A 22,509-nucleotide genomic window follows, 5' to 3' on the forward strand; every position below is an offset into this window, starting at 1 on the left:
GGTTAACTCTGAGTGCTGTGCTGGACCCGACAACCTCCAGCTCTTTAAGCTACAGGAAGCCTGGCTGTGCACAGAGGAGTGAAAAATTCCTGCTGCTTGGGTGACCATTTGAGAAGTTTTATTAACATCACCTAACATTTCACTTTTATTCAGATGTGGAAGAGGAGAAAAACAGTGATAGTTTAGAGGATGCTGAGACAGTCAAGGAGCCACCTTCTCCATCCTACAGTGGGTGATACATCCTGTCAGGAACATTGTGGCCAGCAGGACCAGGGCAGTGACTCCCTCTGGGCATTGCTGAGGCACCTCCAGTCCTGGGGGCAGCCCTGGTCCCCTCACAAGAAGAAAGACAATTGAGGGGATTGAGCATGTTCACAGAAGGGAACAGAGCTGGGAAGGGGCTGGAGCACTAGGAGCAGCTGAGGGAGCTGGAAAGGGGCTCAGCCTGGAGAAGAGGAGGCTCAGGGAGGACCTTCTAGCTCTGCACAACTCAGAAGGAGGCAGCCAGGTGGGGGTTGGGCTCTGCTCTCAGGGAACAGGGACAGGATGAGAGGAAATGGCCTCAAGTTATGCCAAGACAGGTTCAGATCAGATATTGGGAAAAATTCTTCACTGGAAGTGTGGTCAGGCACTGGCACAGCTGCCCAGGGCAGTGATGGAGTCACCATCTCTGGAGAGATTCAAAAGTCATATGGATGTGGCACTTGGGGCGTGGGCTAGTGCTACATTAATAGTTGGACTTGAGGATCTTTTCCAACCCAAATGATTCTGTGACTGCAACACAGACTGAAGCAATTAAAACCTTTGGTGATTTGTGCTGTGAGCAGCAGAGCAGGTGAGTGTGGTATCCTGCAAGCTGCACACCTGACAAAGTACCTAAAAATAGGAGTGTTGATACAATGAGCTGAGGCTGGATGCTGGTTTGTAACCTTTGCTGCACTGAGAAGCAGAGCGTGCTTGGAGCTGGCCATGAGCTGCCTGACACATCTTTAACCTCCCCATCCTGTGAATCCTCCAGGAATCCCAGCAGCCCTTCAGGTGCTCATTTTTTGCCATGAGGGATTTGTGTCTAAAATGTCAAATAAGATATCTGTTACTGGAGTGCACACCTACCCTGTGTCCCTGTGCCCATCAAACGTGGTGAGAGATGGTGATGGTCCTGGGATGCAGGAAGGAGCTACAGCAGCAGGATCAGGAGGGAGCTTTGGCCCAAATCTCACACGTTCTATCATGCTGCTTTGTCTGAGCCACTGGATTCTCACCTCTGGGACTCAGCTTTCCCTTTTATTTAGCAAACACCTGCAGGGAATGTTGGTGTGTGAGGATGATATTCCTGGCTAATAGAGCAGATCCTAGTGGGAAAAGGTGTTGATGAACACAAACTGAAGTGCTGATAGGAACACAGGCAAGTTGCTCTAAAGCTGGTGTCTGGATAATGATTCCTTGTCTGAAAAGGCAACAGATTCTCTTTGGTAAATAGCTTCCTGTAAGCAATGCTGCTTTGTGCAGAAAATTGATCTACTGGATTTGATTTTTTTTTTCTGGGATCTTATTTACAGCTGCCTGACCTTATCTTGTATTAGGTTCCTGGGGTTTGGGGGGGGGGGGGGGGGGGGTGTTGTTCATTTTTCACTACAAGTTAAACTTTGTGTGCTGAAAAGCCATTGGTGATAAACAGCATGGCTTCCTTTCCTGCCCTGCCCAGGCTCATCAGCTGTGAAGTCAAACCTATATTCTCCAGGGCAGAAGATGGAAAATATTTAATGGAGAGTGAAATCCAGTTTGAAGAGACATTCTGGAGACCTCATGCTTTCAAACTTGGACAGAATCCCTCTCATGTCTGCCATGGGACGTTGAAACTGGACTGGCCATAAAGTGGTTCAGCGGGCCAGACTGAGAACAGTTTTCTCTTGTCCAGATTTCCTGCTGAGACCATCGAGAGTGTCTTGGGTAGGCTCCAGGTCTGTGATTTATGGACAAACCACAAGCCAGGAATCTGCACTTTAAGCTCCTTGACAGCAACTGTTTAAAACATTATAGGAAGAAATGGCCACTGTTTCCAAGAGAAGAAAACTTGGGAGCCATTAATAATGTTTAGCATTTCTGCAGTTATTAATTAATCCTCTTGCTCTTGTTGTGAAATGAGTCAGAATTACTCTTACTGTACAGATAAGGTCTGCATGGAGCTTAAATGGATTTCCTTAAGAAACACAGTCAATCTGCATTAAGGACACAGCACAGGACTCCAGAATCCCAGCACTAAGTGAAACAGACCCCTCCAGGATCCAGAGGTATGAAAGAAAGTACCTGCTGGATTTGGACGAGGCACTAAACACAAACTTACAGCACCTTCAAGAGGCTCTGCCCAACACCCTGCTCAGTGGAAAGTTGTTCCCAGGGCAGCTCTAGGTCTGCCCAAAATTTACCTATTGAAATCATGTTGTTTCCCAGGAACTCCTGGGTTCAAAAATTCCTGGTATTTCAGAAAATCAGTGGAATCTTGGCTGCTTATTGGAATTATCCTGTACTATCCTGTACTTTCCAGCTGGTTTTCTCCCCTATTGTTTGGGAAGAAAAGGATGCTAAAATCTGTATTGCTCTCTACCCAGAACTGCTCACCTCCTGATCCTTCTGGAGTGAATGAAATATGGGTTTTCCTTTCATCAGTAGAAAGGTTTTCTTCCAGGAAAAAAAAAAAAAAAGTCAGTTGTTCTCCTTCTGTCCTCAGAATCATCTTTTGTTTCTCTGTTACCTCCCTCCTTACACTTCACCTGCATCTTCCCTGGGGCACTCCATGGTTGATGCTATGGTTCAATGCAGCCCAGGCCAGGAGAAGATTTTCTCTGCCTGGACACTCATTTCCTCATTGTCCCAGGATAAGCAGTGTTCCTTGGTGCTGGAGCTCCTTCTAGCAAGATTTTAATCTAAAATCACAAAATCCTTCCCATCACATCCCTCCTGGAACAGGTTTGACGTGCAAACAAGTGGGAATAAGTAAAGTCTGCCATTAAGTCCCGGCTGAAATGGAAGAGCTGGCAGGAGCACAGGGAGCAAAAGCTTCAGTAAGTACTTAAATTTGTAAAGACTCCTGATGGTCTCATTGTTAAATCTATTTACAGCAGCAGGGAAGATGAAAAATTAGGGAAAGAAGTAGTTTTCTCATCTTTTTAAATCCACATGGCAAAAGATATTGTAATGAGTTGTCCATTAAACATCCATCCAATGTTATTCCAAATGTCATGAGAGGATCTGCAGGGGATTTGGGGTCAGTTAATCCAGAAGCAGACTGAGGAGCCAAGCAGAGCTTGTTCTCCTTCTGCAGCCCAAGTAAACGAGGAATAATGGGTTAAAACCCAGTCCAGAACTAGATCAATAAACCAGTCCTTCATGGAACTGTGCCACATTAAATCCTTTGAAACCCAGGAAGTTAGAGCTGTGGCAGGAGGCAGAGGGAGATTCAGCTGCAGTTTTGCTTCTCAATCCCTGGACTTGTTCTGTCCCAAGTAGTTGAGCAGGTATTTTAAAAAATGTATTCAAAGTTATCTTGCAACATACTTCAGGAAATCAAAGGACAGGGATTAGTGTTTTTAGATGGGAAGTGTATTTTTAATGTGTTTAGAGATTCTTTAGTGCCCAGTGCCCTGGCTGAATGATGGTGATTCTTCTTGGAAATGATAATTCATTTCACTTCCCAGGAGAACAGGATGAATTTTGGTCTATACCACTCAAACTCATGCCATGTGAGTTACTGAATGGAAACATGCTTGTTTTCCTGGCAGGCTTACGAGAGGAGATGGATATAGTGGCCTATACCATCCCAAAATTCACACTTGAGAGGAAAACAAACCAAGCTGCTCTTCAGGAAAATGCTGCTTTTTTCTTTGTTTGGCCCTTTCAAGTCTCTGTGCTGAGTTTACGCTGAGCTCTGTCATCCAGAAAGGAGAGCAACACAATAAATTGATACAAACCCAAACCTTCCTCATTGGAACTGGCCTCAGTGGCTGCTTCTCTGATCACTGCTGACCTGAACTGAATCAATTTGTATGAAAAGCTTAAAAAAGCTAATCTGAAGATGCCAAAGAGCCACCAGTGTTACAAGTCTTAACAGAAAGTAGGGGATCTGCTCTTAAACTGAGCAGAAAGTGAAACAAAAAGTTTGAGCAATGCTGACTGCAGCACTCTGGGGATGAATATGTACATTCTGCATAATATGTAGTTTGTGTACTCATAGATATGTAGATAACAATATTTACTATAAATCCCATTGCACAGCGAATTCTAGCAGTTATTTTGAAAACCTGTTCACGTCAGCAATAATGTTCACAAGCCCCATAGTCATTTTCTGCAGAGACAACCCAAAGGCCCAGTGTGACAGTAAATATCCTGCCTCTCACAGTGTGTCCCAAGTGCTGCTGTTTCAGGGACCTGCCTCCATCTACACAGCTGTAATTCAGGGATGAGTACACGTTAAATTAAGCCAAAATTGTTATTCTGGAGCCTAAACCACTGGAGCCCTGAGCCATATCTGATACAGAGCAGTTCCCTGGGGGGGGGGGAGGAAAAGTGAATTATTAAAAAATTGGGAGTGCAAATCAGATGAGCAGCCTGATTTTGGGAGGGCTGCTTCTCCTCACTGCACCTGTCTCTGCTGCTGCATCCTCCAGCTGATGCTGGCTACAAATAGTGATCAGAGGACCACGTCCTTGTTGCCTTTAAGAATGGCCTGGAAATGTCCTGTGAAATTGATGGCCATTTGGTAGCCAGGATGGACCATTAAGTGCCAGTGCTTTTGGATGCATCTTCACTGGGAATATTCATCTGGCTTTTGAGTGCTTCTGAGTTCAGTTTAGGCCATTGTGCAACGAGATGTTCTTGTGCCTGGGTGTAGTTCCTCTGTCTTGGTTCAGAACTGGAGTATTTTCACTCTGTTTGTGCAATGGGCACTTGCAAGTTCTTGCAGGAATTTCTTCTGAGGGCTCCTAATTCCCATCAGTGCAGCAACTTGAGCAAGAACTTGAATAAACCAGCAGAAGTGTTGAAAGACACAAACCAAAGGATTTCTTCTCATTAGTTTTGCACTGACCAGGGGCATGTTGCATCTCCAGGGGAGGTTCACTGCAGAAAATACAGCCCTCAGGTCTGCCAAAATAACCATTTTTTGCTTAAAATTCAAGGGTTTCCAGCTAAAATGGTTTGAACCGATTAAAAATTAAGTTGCCTTGCTGGAAGTGAAAACTCACAGTGTTTCAAGAGCTTGTTTCATTCTAAAAGTTCTAGTTGATTTTTTTTTTTCTTAAGGTTTCCAAACAGGCAATGCCGTAACAGCCTCAGGTTCTTTTGGTGATGTCAAATTATGGAGTGAGATGTAATAATGGGACAATGTTATGTGCAAAGGAGACATCACATTGCTCACCCCTGCAACTGATTTGTAGTTATTAGTGAAGTGCCTGTCTTGGTGTTTTCAAAGCTCCAATGTGTTCTGTGTACCACTAAACCTCTTTCCTCTGCCTCTTGGCCTGTTTGAAGTGCTGCTCAAGAGGGATTTTGGTTCTTGCCACAGCCAGACCAAGCATTGAGAAAGAAGTTTGGATTCCAACACTGAAATTGTGATTTCAATCATGCATTCAAAATGCAGATCCAGCATATGAACCCTCCCACCCATCTCAGGTGATTTTACACCTGCAAAGCCCTGGCCACAATTAGCTAAGGACTTGGAGGAAATTACTGTTGATCCTGACTCCAAGGTGATACTCATTGAGAATTCTGAGCCAGAGCAAAATGTAGTGGGAAGAGCACTTGTTTTCCCGCTCAACTCCAGGCAGAAAAGTACAAAAAAAAAAAAAAAAAAAAAAAAAAAAAAGAAGTACCAAAAAAAAAAAAAAAAAAAGCAGCAATGCTCTTTTTACAGAAAAGCTTGAGCTATGCCACTGCTCACCGTGAAATTTCAGTGTTTCCATCAATTTCCACATGAGCAGCACAGCATTGATTACAACCCCAAAACATTACAATTGTAATGGGCTTCAGCTGCAGCTGCACAGCCGGCACAAGTGTGCCTGAGGTTTTAAGGTGGAAACGACTGATTTTAAATGGTAATTCCGTGCTCACAAGCGAGTGGTGTGTATTCCTCTCCCTACTTCAAATTTATATTTTTACGTACAGATAGATTGATTTCTATATATTGGAACTCCTTAAAAACACAGACGAGCCGTGCTGTACCATGTGCTCTCCTCTTTCGGTGGTGTTCTGACCATTCACCTCAGTGACAGGCGGTGCCACGGCCTTATCAAACGCCCTCCCTGTTCTTTACGTTCCACCCCGGCCGGGGCAGGGCTCGCTGGGGCCGTGAGGCGGGACGTGGTGGCCGCCCGCTTCGTGCTAGGTTCGCTTCAGTAGATGCCGCCGCCCCGTCGGAGAGGCTCAGGCTGTTCTCCTGGGGGGAGGAAAGGCAGCGCCCCGGACCTCTCAGCCCCGCTGACGGGACGGGAGGAGCCGCCCGGCGCCATGAGGGGAATGGACGGCGGGGGCGGGCGGGAACGGTCTCTGACAACGGACGGCGGGAAGGCCGTGCGCATGCGCGGGTACCGTGAGGGCCCTGTCAACGTCCCGCCGGCTCGGCCTGCGCATGCGCACCGCGCCCGCAGCGAGCCCAGCAACACGGTTGGCGCCCCGCGCATGCGCTCCGGCCGCGCAGCGGGGCTCCCCGCCTGGCGGTGGGGCGCGGGCAGGGCCGCCAGCCCGGGGCGCGGACAGGTGGGTGGGCGGCAGGGCCGCGGCGGCGGGCCCTGCCCGGGCTGGGGCCGGCGGGCGGGAGGGGAACGCTCCCCACGGCGGCGGGCCGGCGGGAGGGCGGGAATGAGTGAGTGACGTCATGACGCCGGTGCTTGCAGCGCGACGCGGCGCCACCTGGTGGCGGGGAGGGGGTGGCGTTGGCCCCGGGGCCGGCCTCATCCCAAGCGTTACGTCACTGGTATGGCGTCAGCAAGGTGATGTCAGTTATTACGTCATGCACGGGGCGGCCCCTGTGTGGGCTGAGGGGAGCCCAGGCCGCGGCCCTCGGGCCCCGCGCGGGCCCGGCTGCAGCTCAGCCCGGGGACAAACGGTGCTGGAGGATGAAGCTCCATCCTCGGTGCTGGCATCAAAGGCAGGAATTCGGGCACAGAGCAGAGGCAGAGCTGCTCAGGGTAAGGAGGCGAGGGGTCAGCGTTCCCAGCAGCTGTTCCGCTGACAGCCGCTAGGATTCGTTGGAAACCTTTAACGGGTTCAGCTTCAAAGCAAGCTTCTTTCTAGCAGGGTTACCAGGGAAAGCAGTTCTGATCCATTTATTGGTGCTTCGTGAAGCAACGTGGAATTTTATCTGTTATTTCCAGGCTCAGGGGCACACAGAACAGCATATTCAGAAGGGTGAAGAGGGATTCTGGACAAGAGCCTGGAGCCACAGTGAACAAGGGGAGATGGAACCCTGCCCGAGGGCAGAGTTAGTTGGGATATTGAGGAGAAATTGTTCCCTGGGAGGGTGGGCAGGCCCTGGCACAGGGTGCCCAGAGATGCTGTGGCTGCCCCTGGATCCCTGGCAGTGCCCAAGGCCAGGCTGGACGGGGCTTGGAGCAGCCTGGGACAGTGGAAGGTGTCCCTGCCATGGCAGGGGGTGAGAATGGGATGAGCCTTAAGGTGTCTTCCAGCCCCAGCCATTCCATGATTCTGTGATGTGGGCCTGCCTTGAAGGGAGGCAGTGTCAGCTGCTTTACTGACAGCACTTGGTCCCTGGACCTGCAGACAAACAGGTGTTTATTTTAACTAGGCACATTTTAGATAAAGCCAAAATTACAGCTGGGCAAAACCAGTTTGACTCCAGTAAAGCCTAAAGGCAATGACATTAGGTGTTGCTCAGTCTGTTGGCTCTGTAAGAACTCTCAACAGTCACAGACTGGGTTTTGTCTTCAAAAAAAGGCCCTTATGTGCTTGGCTTTTGCATCTCTTTAAAGTACTGTTCTTCCTGCCCTGGTCCCTTCTTTGCCCTTTGATTTCAGTGCTTGGACTGGAACAGTTATCTGGACACCAGTAAAACTGTGTCAGAGGCAAACTGGAAATAAAAAAATTGTTACCATGAGCTTTACATTTGGAAGCAAATGGACCTCAAGTTCTTTTGACTCTTTGCTTTTCCCACTGGGTCAATTTCCATTAGATGCAGAGTGTTGAGGGGTTCAGTGTAGCTCTTGTGTGGGATTTTAGCTGAGAAGAGAGCAAGTTATTCATTGCTATGAATTAATGAAGTGTTAGTGTGAAAGATGCATTATCAGGTCACCTGAAGAAATCCATTATGAGTTTGGTCACCTTTTCAAAGAGAGCAGCCTCCTGTTTTAGAGAAATCAAGATACTTTGTTAAATTTCACTCAATATTTGGCTTCAACGTAATCACAAATCAGAAGACATGATTTTGGGTAAAAAATCAGTAGAACTGCCCTTGTTTCAAGTGAATGTGCACTTCAGAATAACAGTGCCTTCTTGGAAAGGAATGGCTTGAATGTTTAACATGGGAGTGTTCTTACTTCTCTTTATTTTCACTTTTTCATTAATTATTCAGTTCCTCTTGCCACAAATATCACTGCTCCATTCTTGATCTACAGAATAGCAGAACTGGTTGACACGGTCACAGTTATCCCTGTTGGAGTGGAGTCAGGCACCTGGACGAGGTCACACTGTGGTTTGGAAGAATGATGGGCTGTCCAGTGCTTCCCTTTCCTGTCAGCTTGATCCTGGTGGTTGGGGTCTCTCCCAACTCAGTTCCTAAGGTAAAGAACAGAAAAACAGGACAGGCAGAGAGTTAATCTCTGTGGGGTGGCACTAGAAACGTGACTGCTCAATGGCAGCTGTTTGCAACTGCCTTTGGAAACTTATCCAGCTGCATTTTAATAATTTGAAATGCCTTGTATTGATTTTGTTGGATTTTAATTAATCATTTTGTCCCTTGATACTCCTTTAGTGGTTTATAGAAGAATTACCCCTCTGATGACACAGAGAACTCTCATTATTAGCTGAATGTAGGTCTGGGTTTTTATAAACTGTGTTGATTTGGCTTAATTTTATTATCCCTTTTTATTCATCAATTCCCATATAAGCCCTTTATCAGCCTGGTGTTGAGCTCAGTCTGCAAGATGGGTGTTTACTTCCCTAATTGTCCTTTTTGAAAAATCACAGTGACTTCTGCTTGCAAATGATCTGATTCTGTTGACAGAAACACCTTCAGCAGCTGCTTTTCAGTGTGCTTTGGATTGCTCCTGAAATAGGCTGCTTGCAGCACCATCAGGGGATGGATATTATGGAAACATTTAGTATTTGCAGGCTTAACAGTTCCACAGTTTGATGGAGTGGCCTCTTCAGGTTTTTCTTCTTGGTTTTCATGTACACCAAAAAAGGTCTTTTTTGAAAGTCCTTACCTTTTTCTGACAAGATAATTTTACCTCCTAGTTTTAATACATTGCATTGTTTATACTCCTTGTATATATTCAGAATCCAGTTCCATCCCCATGATATTATATTACATCTTTATTTTTATTATCACTCTGATTACTTTTCCTTCTCTGAAAACCAAGTGAATTTTTATCAATTATTCTTCTCTTTATTGATTTTTGGGGCATCTACCAAAATGTTTTTATTCAGTCCCTAAAATCAATTGTATTATTCTCTTTGAATTAATAACTTGTTGTTTTCAGTCAAACTCATTTGATTTTTGCATCACCAGCTGCTTCTCTTTGTGATGTATGTGCTGCTGTGTTTGCATACAACCAGGAGCATTTGCACCTGAGTGACCGTTAGTTTTTATTTTTCTCTTCACTTCCCCTTTATCCTTTCAGAGGAGGTATAAAGTGAATTTTCTATTCTGGGGACGTATTGGTAGAGGGACACTTTGTTGTGTAAGTAATGATTTAAAATTCTGTCTAGTTGTGATAGATTTTTTAGTGACTGTGAAATGCTTTGCCATATGAACAGGGTGCTAGGGGGAGGTGTAGCCCTGAACAGAAATGTGAGGACTGATGGGATATCAGATATGGAAGTGGGTGGTGCCAGGTGGACACTGATGCTGATTCCTGCTAAGATTGCTCCTTGGAATCTCAGTATGATTTTCCTACCTAGCATTCCCTTGTTTATAGAGACCTGAATTAATTTCTCATTTCCTATTTTCCACATCTGGTATTGTTACCCTTTTCTGGCACAAGGAAGCTGGCAGAGACCAGGACAAGAGAGTTGTACCCTCTTTGAATTCGTGTTTTGCACTTATATTTGTTCTCTCCTCACAGAACAAACCTTGTTGTCCTCAGGGTTAAATTTTTTTGCACTTTTGCAACCACAGAGACCCTGCACTGTACAGATGCAGTGTCATGTCTTTATAAAGTAGTGATAAAGGTGTTGGTTAGTGCAGGAACCTGCAGAGATCAGTCTCTAGTGAAGAATCCATAAAAGGCTGGAGGATAATGTGCTTTTTCAGAAGTCACACCATTAACATGTAGGTTCTTCTCTATCAGGAACCAGTAGGAAGATTTTTTGTTACAAGATTTGGTCTGGAGGAATCCTTAGAGACCTCTTTCCAGTGTGGCTGCCAGAAAAAAACACTGCAGAAATTCTTCCCTTTCGCAGTATTTGGTCTGACTTGACTGGAAGTTTTATCATCAACCCTCAGATCTTTGGCTGCAGCTTCCACAAAAGGAGAAGAAGGTGATGAAACTTCAGTGCCAAGCCAAGTGGTGCATCCCATCATCCTGCTGCTGCCAGCACTCTGTAATTAGCAGCCCAGGGTCATCCAGGCCCTGGCAATTAGCTGATTTCTGAACTGAGGTGAAGCTGGAGGGAGGAGTGGGGTAGAAAGGTGACTTCCTCTGCACTCACTCCAGCAGGTCCATGTCCTTCCTGTGCTGGGGACCCCAGACAATAATTCAAGTTTTGTTTTTGCCTCACTTTCTAATGTTAATTAATCCCATTTCCCTTAGCATTTCCTGTGAAATACAAGAGATTGCTTCCAAGATGCTTTCCTGGTTTTGGAAGTATAAAGTGAATTTTTCTTTCAAGATGAGGAATTGAGGAGATGTCCTGAGGCACCGCTGTGGTGCTCAGGAGGGGAGAAGGTATCTGCTGTGTGCAGCTTGTGGAGGCCTGCCTAGCACTGATGGGCTGTTGTAGCCACGGTGATGACATATTCTTGGAGACTGAAATGGCAGGAGAATTGTTCCTGGAACAGGCAGAGAGTGTAAAGCAGCAAGTGAGCAGGCCCAAATGTTGTGTGTTTGAGAGCATGTCAAGTTGGACTGCTGGTGGAAAAATGTTTTCAGGGTTAAAAGAGAGGCTGCTCTGAAAAGTGGGAGGGTAACAGATGTTTTAGCTGTTTGGGGTTTTTTAAGGGTTTTATGATTTAACTAAGTAATTACAAAGCAGCAAATTGAAGGCATGTAGTAGGTGCATACTTTTAAATCGTAGAATTACGGAATAATTTGAGTTGGAAGGGAATTTAAAGATCATTCGGGTCCACCCCCCTGCTCTGGACAGGGACAGGGACACCTTCCACTATTCCATGTTGCTCCAAGCCCTGTCCAGCCTGGCCTGGAACACTTCCAGGGATGGGACAACCTATGCCAGGGTCTCACCACTCTCACAGGGAAGATTTTCTTCCCCATATTCCATCTAATCCTACTCCCTGGCAGTGGGAAGCCATTGCACCTTGTCCTGTCACTCCAGGCCCTTGTCCAAAAGTCCCTCTCCATCCTTTTTGTAGGCTCCCATCAGGTACCTATTGAAAGGGTGCAAAGGATCATCAAGAGCAGTCATTTCAAAATACACTAAATCCATCCTTTTCCCTCCATTTTCCAGATTCTGTCTTTCATTCTTACTGGTCCTGCTTTGTACCATTTTGCTGATCCATGTTTACCTGAAGGGCACAGCTGGGCTATAGATTTGGCGTCTCAGTGAACAGTAAGTGATGCTGATTATTTTATTTGTGATTTGTTGAATCCTAAAGTCTTCTAAAATGAATTGAATGTTATACTGAAAGAAATTACTTTCAAAACTATTACTTTTTGAGCTCAATAAACTGGTGCAAAAGCTGGTTGTTAGGAGCAGCAGTAGCAGCAGCTTCAGAAATTTTGAGATGTTGAACAGAGCAGGAATCTGTAAATGCAGGTGTGGAAAGGGAGGAATAATACAGATAAATTCTTAGTTTTGCATCATAGGTGTGTCTGATCTGCCTGGGACACTGAATATTGATAGCAAATGCCAAAGTGCTGCTCTGTTTCAAAGTTTAATATCAGGAACTCACCATAAATAATCCAGCAGTACACATGTGTCTGAGGTATTTAAAGCCATGTAGGATGTGAGATTTGGGACTTCTCCACATACTGTCTCCTCCTTAGAAGAAAATGGTCAATTTACAATTATAACTACCCCAGTGTTCTGTCCAGAAAAAGTAAATTTATGAACCGGCTACGTAAGACTTTTGTTTCCCTCTAACAGAAAATTACTCCAAGATTCACAGCAAAATCCTCTGCAGGTCTGGGAGCCTGAGTTTAAAAGAAATAAATCCATTAACATCTGTAATTGCTTATAGGAAAGGCTGACCCATGGAAGTGTGTAACCAGCATTCCTCAGCCTCTCATGTCTGCAGCCAAGCCATTTGAGAAAACAATCCCCCATGTGTTTTTCCTGCTTTTTGAGACTTTCTATGCCCAGAGCTTTACTGGAGTAACTGGACCACAGCTGCTGCCATTCCAAGTGAAACATTCTGGTTTAGGTTTGAAAGAAGTAGTTTTTGGGAGCAATAAAAACCCCTGGTAAAATAGCCAGAACAATCATGAACTCAGGACTAGGAAGAAGGGGACAATGAAAACATGTAAGAATAGAGCTCTAGTTTTAATGTTGCCTGGGAGTTGATGGCATTTCCATCTGGACACTGTACCCAGTGCTGTTCCAGGTAATCCCTGTCTAGTACTGCTGTTCTTGCTGTAGCTGAAAAGATTAAGAAATTAATTTTAAAATACCATTTATTTAGTCTGTTTACCTCATATATGTGACAGCAGTTTGGGAAACGTGGTCAGTGCTGTGGTTTATTGAGTACTCAGGGGAAGAATTCAGCAGGAGCAGGAGAACTAATCCTAAGTGAGCAACAGTGGAAGTAAGAGGACAGAAAAGGTGAACGTGTTTAATGGAATTGTTCTCTGACTTGTCCTAAAACCCCTTCTGAAGTGCCAGAAATTCCATTTATTTACTTTTCCAAATGAGGCTGGGCTCTCTTCTCTGAAACTGTAGTGTCTCAAAGCAGAGTTTAACACTCCAGAATCACTACAAGAGCTGAAGGACGGGGTTTTTTCCTGCTGCATTCAATGGTCTTGTGCTATATAAATATAAGTAGGAATGTGTATAACAGAAGGACTGTCTGAATCCAGAGCTCCAAGACAAAAACCTACCCCATATCAGATACCTGTTTTAAAATCTCTCCTCTCCTTTGCTAATGTGGCTTGGGCATGTCTGTAGTACAATTATAGGGACACTGTTTGGGATCAATATGTGCTGTTTCTAATCATAGTATTTTGTGTAAATTCTCCAGCAAGCAGTTTACACCTTGTCCCACAGTGCATCTGCCTGTACCATCGTGCATGACTACCTGCCTTTGTTTCTTTGTTTAAGGGCTTCCATAAGTGTCTCTCTGAAGCTCTGTAGCTTACCATGATGATCCTAGACATGCTCTGCACAAACTGAGGTGCCTAACCTATGGTCCAGAGTCTTCTGAAGAACCAGCTTGTGAAAGCAGGTGAGGTCCTTGGAGAGAAAACATGCTCTGCTGAATGTGAATTAAGTGTGGAAGAATGAACTGTTGGAAGTGCCCGCTGTGTCTGGTGACCTCATTGAAGTCTGGAGAATGGACATCTCTGAGGTGCTGGAAGGGCTGATACAAATCTGAACTGATTCTGCTGCTTCCCCCTGCCCTCCAGTCCTCACAGTGTTACTGGAAAGCCAATGGATGAACAGGACAATGATTTTAAAGAGTTGTGGGCAAATATTTTGAGTAGGGCAAAGAAAAAGGCTGGGGATGCTGAGGCAACAAAGAGGGTTCAGAACAGGCCAAAGAGCACCACAACACAAAGCAGATTAAGAAGAGGCAAAGCTGCTGCTAAGAGCCAAACCCATCATCACTTACCAGCAGTGAAGGAGAAAAACTTACTTCAAAATTTGGGTCCAAAGGAGCAAGCGTTGGTGCACGAAGAAGATGGTGATGCTGCAGCCTGTAGTGGTGAGACTGCACAGGGGGATGGAGCAAGAAGCCCTGTCCCTGCCAGCCAGCTGAGCACAGGGACCACTGAGTGTAGCCAGAGGCCTCTGACAGGTAAGTGACCTGAAACAGTTCAAACAGAAGATAGGCAAGGACTGGAAGGACTCTGTAACTAGTGAAGGTTTTGAGAAGTCCATCCAGAGGGGACACAGTAGCACTGTTGAAAGCAGGCTTGTGCCTTACACAAGTTTAACCTAGGAGTGTGTTCTGTGCTGCAGGCAGATGTCCCTCAGTAAGGTGAAGCCTTGGTACAAAGTGATTTGCTGGCCAGTCATTATTCACTGTTTTTTGCAGTATCAGAGCTGAGAAAAGCACTCTCAGATCATCCAGGAGCAAGCTCAGATGATATTGTGGTGCTTTTTCACTCAGTGCTTCATTGTATGGTGACATATTGTCACTGGATCTTTTCAGGGGCAAAAACATGAATGAGTTAAGAAAGGTGTTGGATTAATTCATAAAGGATTAGTCCTTCAGTAGCTGTTAAACATGATGGCCAGAATGCAGTCACCAGTGATGGAAGTCCTTAAATTGATAAATTAAGTCAGTCAGGAATGGGACGTTGTTTGGTGGGAATGCTGGGAGAGCAGGGCTGTGGGACTGCCTTCCATGTCCCTGCTGGAGACCTTCATGCAAGCAAGAGCTTTCTTTATATTCCTGCCTATAAAAGGGATACAAAGGTCTCTAAATGCCTCTGCAGCACCCCAGTGTTGTTACTGTGGCTACACAAATTGTTCACTTCTCCAAGAATGGCTGTTGCAGAACTGAGCCTGGCCCAGGCTGCTCTCAGGGAAGGGTCTTCCAGCAGCTCTCAGTGTGTGTTTAAAACTGCCTGGTAAAACTGGTGTTTTCTCCCCCTCTAGTAAATCCTCCGAGTGGCTGTTCCCAGACTACCCTGCCCTCCCTTCCTGCTACTCCTCCAGGAACCTGCTCCTCACCCACCCCCAAGGTGCGGGTGGCAGAGCTGGTGGTGGAGAGAATGCAGCAGTTCAAGAGGGTGGCACCTGAGCAGCTGAAACACAGCTCGGATGGGAGCATGCCAAAGGCTGCAGCCAGCAGGGATTTCCCTGCCAGGAGCCAGGAGCAGAACTCTCCTGAGGATGGTACGTGTCTCCTCTTGGCTCTGGTGTGTGCAGAATGAGTGGCTGGTGAGAATGGTTGCCTGAGGAGCAGTCCTGGATCCCAGGGCTTTGTTCCTGGCTGGCCTAGTGGCTTGCTGTGGCAAATCACTCCAGATCCCTGAGAAAACTTTGTTAAAGGATTATCCATACCTTTTCCCCAGCTCTTCTCTAAGGCTGAATTAATCTCATGTAAATTCTAGAGGAATAATTGTCTCTCTGGAAACAGGTTGAAATTCCAATAGGATCAGTGAACTTGGTCATCCTTCCCTTGGCACAGTGTTAAGCCACTCTTAGGTAGCCCCATCTTTGGTACCTCTCCAGGCACTCTCTAAGGTGATATGTTCTGTGTTGATAAATTGAATTCACAGCAAATTTACTCTGGTTCTTTATAGATCAAGTCCCTCTTGGTTCTGTATGGGCATGAAAATCTGCTGTGTTGTACATTTGATGTATAAAATTCCATATTTTCCCCAGAAACTTCAGCAAAACTGTCCCTTCATTGTCTCTGACATGTGATGTGCTGTGAGTGAATTGCCACCTCTTGCTCTTGGGCTGGTCCAGTCTTGGAGTGTTGGAAAGGAGCAGGTTGTACCTTTTCTGGTGGAGATCAGGTGTGAAGATGCAAGAGGAAGATTGCAATGAATTTTTGTGTGTCTAACTTAATAAGCTAATAATGACAAGTGTACCAGTTTCTCACCTTCCACACAGAATTTAGTTTTCCATCTTACATCATCTCTGCCTTCTTTGCTAGATACCCACCATCCCCCATCCGTGGAACACGACAATGCTCTGGCTTTGGCTCTTCAGCAGGAATCCAAGGAGGAAGCCCTGGCAAGCCTGGAGGATGCAGGCTTGTTCTTCTGTCAGATCTGCCAGAAGGATCTCACAGCCATGAACACCCTGCGGCGAGAGCAGCACGTCAACAGGTCAAACACCAGCAGGACCTGTCCTTTCCATCCAGCACCCATAGACTCCTCACTCAGCCCAGCCGTGGAAGAACGAGGAGCAGGGTTTCTGCATAAGGGTCTTTGCCTTTGTGGCTTGAATTTACGAGTCATTTTGGTGTGAAAGCAGAGGCTGATTGCCTTGCCCTGCAGGGCTTCTGCCTGGGTGTGGCCAGGCCAAATCTGCTTTCATTAGCAGTGTGGCAGAGGAGCTGCCATTGTAAAGGAACTTGGCGATCTTAAAGGTCTTTTCCAACCTTAATTATTCCATTAGTGATGACTCCCTAATACAAATTTTGAGATCTACTGATTTCAGCCAACAAAGTTGCGTTTGCTTTGTTTTGCTAAAATTCATTTAAGGACATCTGGTATGTCACTGTATCTGAGCTGTTTGCTGAGGGAAATGTGATGTTACTCAGAGAGATGACTCAGTTGAAATTACTGCCCTTCATTGAACAATTTCCTTAGTGATAAAAATCAAACACAATTTATTATGTACAGGCAACTCTCTGGAAATTGAAACTGTGCTTTTCTGTTGACAAAGTATCAGAAACAACACATTTGAATGATTGTAAATTCTTAATTCAAGCACTTCCAGAAAGCAAATTGTCCAGTAAATTGTCCAGTCCTACATCATGCTACTGACTGGCTCCCACTGGTCAGGCTTGTTTGCACCTGCAGCTTTCTAAGTGTTACTGTTGGTTCTGTTTTCAGACATTTTGTACTGCTTGAAAAAGCTATAAAACAGTGACAGTGCTAGATACGTTTCTTGGAAAGTCAGGCTTTCTGAACTATTCACATGTAATCCTGTGTTGAGATTACAAGGTTACATTAGCCAGGGATTTTTTGATAGCAGCCATGATTCCAAGAGTGAAGCTGTAGATGGACAGATGCACTGACACACCAGTGAATGGTCTCTTAGCACAGCCCTGTGTGTGTCATTACCTAACCAGGGAGTGACTTCCGTTATAGGTCCTGCAGATGTAGAATTTCATACCCTGGATCTCTTTGGAAAGAACAGAAAAAGAACAAGCACAATTTTTTACATAGTTTTGGCCTGCCAGAAGTTATTTGAAGTTCATCATGCTGCACTCTGGAGCATGGTGTCAATTCAGCTGCTCCCTATTCTGTTAACAGGGGTTTATAAATGAGCTGGAATGTTAGAATGAGTGCAGGAAGAGAGACTGGGTGATGGACACACATGAAGTGTGTTGTTTGGAGAGGCTATGGACTCCTTATTCCAAGAGATGTTCAAGGCAAGGCTGGAGTAACCTGTTCTAGTGGAAGGTGTCCCTATGGCAGGGCCACGGATCAAGGTGTCCTTTAAGGTCCCTTCCACCCCAAACTATGTGGGATTTTATGATTCTAAAGTTATTCACTGCACTTGCCTTTGAGCAATATGTTTTTAATATGCCTCTGAGACCCCTATCTCCATGTGACTGTTCCATGTTGTGTTCCTCACAGCGGTGGACACATAATTCTTGTTTCTTTAGTGGATGTTCATGGCTGTTATTGATAGTAGAAGTGATTGTGCTTTCTATTAATAATATCAATATTAATAGATTAATGGCTTCAGTCTTAGCATGGACCCTTCAAAGTCTCCATAGGTAAGCTTTGCCATTGTCTCCCAGGTGTCTGGATGAGATGGAAGAAGCACAGATGTCATCCTCCAGCAAACCAGTGGTCCCTGAGTGTCCCATCTGCGGGAAGCAGTTCCAAACCCCGCAGAGCCGGGTCAGTCACCTGAAACGCTGTGCTGTGGAGATGGATGTGCCTCCTAATCTGCTGCTTCAGGCAGTGCAGTTGCAGGTGGCCACGCTTGGTGATGCAGCTCTTCAGTGTCCCAGGTAAGCTGGTAGGAAAAAAAAAAGATGTTGGTTGCTTTGGCCTGAGAGGTGTTGGAGGTCAGAAAGAACAGTAAATGCAAGGCTGACTCACACACTGGGCAAACCCTGAGCCCAGAGCAGGTCAAGTAGAGCCATGACCCAGTACCAGGTGAGGAGGATGTGGCAGTGAGTTGGAGAAACCATCTGAATTTCCCTCAGAAGAGGTCAGGTGGTGGATGACTTTAAAAGCCAGCAGGCAGGAGCAAAATGGGGAGTAAAAAGCCTTGCAGTGTTTTGTCAGAATGATTTGTGCTCTGTGAGGCAATTGCTCAGTAAAGCTGAAAGGGTGTGTTTGAGTTTATTGAGTGAACCACAGAGTATAAGTATGGAGCCTTTCCTGAGATTTGTGGTGTCAGTGCCTTAGCTCCTCAGTTCATGGCTGTCCTGGGAACATCCTTTCACCCTGAGCCAAAGAGGAAGCAGATGTGATGTTTTGGAATGTGCTTGGTACAGAGCTGCTCACTTGAATTTGAGCAGAATCTTCAGAGTGCACCAAGTGGTGCCTGAGTGAATTTGTGGAGGGGCTCATAAGTCCAAGGAAGGACCATTACCTCTTCCCTGTGGAAGCAGGTGGGTGGGAAAGCATTTTCTGGTGATCTGGTTTTCTCCCTGCTTCAACTTGTTTGTTCCCCTTTGGTAGAAAAAATCACTCAAAGCAGAGATAGTAGATGCTTACATCCCAAAATAAGACTTCTCTAAATTGCTCTAAATTCCATGAATGATAAAAAATCTTTGCTCTCTGCTAGGAAAGAAAGTACTGAATGGTTTTTATTATGCTTGACATGGGAATCTCTCTGAGCAAATGGAACAGCTGCTCTGGAGTACTCAGTGATTGTTGTCTCTGATCCAGCCACATTAACTGGGGCTTCCTGCTGCATTCTTGGATTTCAGCAATCAGCCCAGCCGGGCAAAGCGGAAAGGCCCCTCCAACGAGGACTTGAGGAAAACACAGAAGAGGGCCAAAATGGAGCCTAAGGATGAAGATTTGCAGGTTGCCATGGCAATGTCACGCTCTCTCTTGGAGCAAGAAAAGCAGGAACAAGCAAAATCGGTTACAAATGTGAAAGCAGTGGCTGCTTTCCCAATCAAATGGAAGCCAGGATCAGGTATGTGTTACAGCAAGTTACTGTCTGAGGCTGTGTTACTGCAGGAGTAAAGCTGCTCTCCACCAAAACTTTCTTGTTGGATACAGGAGGGATGACAGCTCTGTTTCTGATTTGTTTAAGCTGTCAGAGCTTCAACAATATGCAGTATCCAGGTACAGTCAAGAATGACAGCAGGATGTCCATGGGTTTCAGGAATCCTGTGCTTTTTTTCACTGATTTGTTTTGAATCTGTAAAATAGTCTTAAACTGTTGTTTCTTGTAAATTGTGGAAGTGAGGAAAAATAACATGAAAATATGATTATTTCTCCTGTAGTAGATTCTTTTCCTATTCCTCCTGCCGCAACCTGGATTAATGCAGCTTTTTCAGCATTATCTCATATCACTTTGTTCTTTCTGCAGTGCCATGTGTGTCCAGTACATGCTGCTGAACAGAGCCTCACCATTTCAGAGTGCAGAAGGGTTTAGAAAGGCAGACAACTGCCTCTGGGGAGAGGGGAAAGGGTTGAGAGCTGTACAGAGGGGAGACTTCACTCTTCACGACCCTGCTCCTGCCCATAGGTGCTCCCAGCTGGATTTGGGGTTGGGCATTAGTAAGGCAAAGGTAGTAAGACACAGCATTTCCAAATGAAATCTGCCCAGTGTTTGTGTGAGCTGTGGTTTGATATTACCCATGACCAGAGCACAAGAAAAGGAGTCCTGCATGGGTGTGTTGGTGGAGTTCGTTTCTCCTGTAAGGGCCATGTGAGGTTTTGGACTACCTGCACAATCTTCAGAGTTGTGTTCCATGCCTTTTGGTTGTCACTGATTACAGCACTGAAGAAGCTGCTGTGTTGACCTCCTCTGCCCTGTGTTCAGCTGTTTACTTACTTGGGTTCCTTTTCTTTTTAAAGAGAAAAAAAGGCGTAGAAAAGGCACCAGTGCTCCTCCACCTCTGCTGCTCCAGGACCCGGAGAAGGTCCACAAGAGGATCCAGGAGAGAGTAGCTATGATGCTGACAGAAGAGCTGGAATTCCCTCCCACCCCTCAGCTGCCCATTAGTAGAATTCTGGAGGATGAATCTGGAAAAGCAGCCTGGCTCATGCCATTGTCCAAAGCCAAGAAATGCTTTTTATGGAACATCAGTGCTCTGACAGGACCCTGTGACCCCGAATCATTCTACACTGCAGCCTTAACCCCTCCAATTGTACCCTGGAAGCCTGTGCAGGTGGGGCTCTGTTGTCCTTGCTCTGACATGTGTGTGCCCTAGTTCTTGATACTTGCCCTGTATCCCTTCTGTTTCCTGATTGGGAATGTGAACCAGTGATCCCCTCTCTCTTCACACTCGCTGCCTGTGACCTGTTCTCCCCTGGTCTTACACAGTCAGGTTTGAGGATCTTGAACTTTCATTTCTGCCTTTTGGAGAGGAGAACGAGGTTCATGTTACCACGGGTTTTGAGCTTTCAGAAGGTAAAAGGGATGGGGACAGAGAGTACTGAGTAAAGGCATCCCATCCTACTCATTGTGCCATTAGTTTGTCCATATATACAGCAGCTTGGCTCTTGTTTTTGTACTTGGCACTTCTTTCTGGTCATTTCTAGTGTGAACTTTGCCCATGTTGCACTCAAAAAGGACTGGGGAGAAAAATTTAAACTAAAACCTGATATTTGCTAGCACAGAGAAGGTTGGAGTGCCTGGAGTTGTACAGCAAAGCATTTGCACTCAGGGTTTCCCTGTGCATCCCACTGCCTCCTGGTGCATGTGGGCTTTGATCCAGGTCTCAGTTCCACTCTTTCATTTTGGTTCCACCTGGATCTGCCTCTTCCAGTGCTCTGTATTTTTATAAAAAATGCCCACAGAAACACAGGAATCTCTTTCAGTCTCTTCTGTCCAAGAAAAATATCACTTCTCTTTCTTCCCTCTTTCTTCTCTTGAAGAAGTGTTTGGTGCTCGTGTTCAAAATCTACTGTGCATATTTAGGTGCTTTATTTAATACTTCTTCCCTAGTCAAAGCCCAATGTTTCTCTGACTTATTGCAGGTTGAGGCTGGAGAGGAGGGACTCCATTCTAGGAAGTTTTGACCTTTCATTCAAGCCAGAAACTGCCAGAGAAGTTTAAAAATAAAAAGCAGGAAGGTCTTTAAAATCATGGCAAGAGTGTGTTTTTCCTCTGATTCTTTCCATTCACAGAAATGTCTGAACTATTTTTACTTAGAAATAAACAAGCAATTTTTTTTAAGAAATGGAGACCAAACCTGGAAAATACCCACTCCAAGGTGAAAGTTTGATTTAGTTACATGTAACTGCAAAAGCATTTCAGAACTCAGAGCAGAAGCACCTGGAGAGCTTCAGCTGTGACTTTTGCCAGGAACTCCAGCTATAATGAAATATTTAGATGTTGAATTGGGAGCATTTCCCCCATCCTTTCTCCCTGCTTGGCAGTTGCCTGCACAGACATGTTCCTGGAGAAACCAACTTCTCTGCATTTTCCATTGTAGTTTTCTTCTGTTCAGAGCTCTCTTATCTCTGGAGGTACACCATAGTCCTCCATGGAACTGCAGAGAGCAGTTTCTCAGAATCCCCTGTACCTGGGCAATGCTCTGTGAGCCTTCATAGATGTTTCAGGAGTATGAAGCAGACACTCTACTCAGAGCTTTGCAAATACATCAAACAAGACCTAATTTTTTGGTGTCTTTTTTCCCTCCTCACTTGATCAGAATAAGCCAGAGAACCTTCAGCCATCAGTGGGATCTCATCAGCCAAAAGTATCCCAGCAAACTCAGCCTGACCTCAGTTCTCAGGAGCCCACTTGCACAAAGGTTGGAGGCCAAACTTCTGATGAATCCAAGCCAGGCCCTGAAGGAGATGGGCAGATTTTATCTCCGAGCCAGAAGGACATTCAGACCCTGCAGGACCTGGTGGAGTTGGCCAGGGAAGGACTCACCCTTACTCAGTGGAACCTTGACACTGGCCATGTTCAGGCAGCAGAGCAGCCAGGTGAGTTCTGGCAGCTTTGTGAGCCCTGCCCCTGGTTCCTTCAGCTGCACAGAGCCAGGCTGTGGTGGGGCTGAGTGAGCAGCACCCACAGCTGTTGGTATTGATCCAAGAGGTGATATTGTGGGGGCACATTTTCCTGCAGTGAGATGTAGATACAATCAACCTGATATTTCTG

General features: G+C 45.6%; 1 protein-coding gene across 8 annotated transcripts in view; it reads left to right on the plus strand.

Moving 5' to 3' along the window:
* Window positions 1-6,646: 6,646 nt before the first annotated feature.
* SLX4 (SLX4 structure-specific endonuclease subunit) overlaps window positions 6,647-22,509 on the plus strand; it is a 28,160-nt gene continuing 12,297 nt past the window's right edge. For 4 of the 8 annotated variants that reach the window (XM_053991668.1, XM_053991672.1, XM_053991673.1 and 1 more), the window contains exons 1-9: window positions 6,647-6,750; window positions 11,857-11,958; window positions 13,666-14,362; window positions 15,169-15,408; window positions 16,178-16,352; window positions 18,002-18,217; window positions 19,148-19,362; window positions 20,253-20,566; window positions 22,055-22,334. In XM_053991668.1, the coding sequence (XP_053847643.1) occupies window positions 13,996-14,362; window positions 15,169-15,408; window positions 16,178-16,352; window positions 18,002-18,217; window positions 19,148-19,362; window positions 20,253-20,566; window positions 22,055-22,334 (1,807 nt within the window). In that variant the 5' untranslated portion in view covers window positions 6,647-6,750; window positions 11,857-11,958; window positions 13,666-13,995. Of the gene's footprint in view, window positions 6,751-6,950; window positions 6,984-7,093; window positions 7,182-8,626; window positions 8,790-11,856; window positions 11,959-13,665; window positions 14,363-15,168; window positions 15,409-16,177; window positions 16,353-18,001; window positions 18,218-19,147; window positions 19,363-20,252; window positions 20,567-22,054; window positions 22,335-22,509 lie in introns of those variants that run through there. The other 4 variants (XM_053991675.1, XM_053991671.1, XM_053991669.1 and 1 more) reach the window with 4 other exon arrangements.

The sequence above is a fragment of the Vidua macroura genome, chromosome 16 (genome assembly GCF_024509145.1).
Source record: "Vidua macroura isolate BioBank_ID:100142 chromosome 16, ASM2450914v1, whole genome shotgun sequence".
Classification (NCBI taxonomy): Eukaryota; Metazoa; Chordata; class Aves; order Passeriformes; family Viduidae; genus Vidua; species Vidua macroura.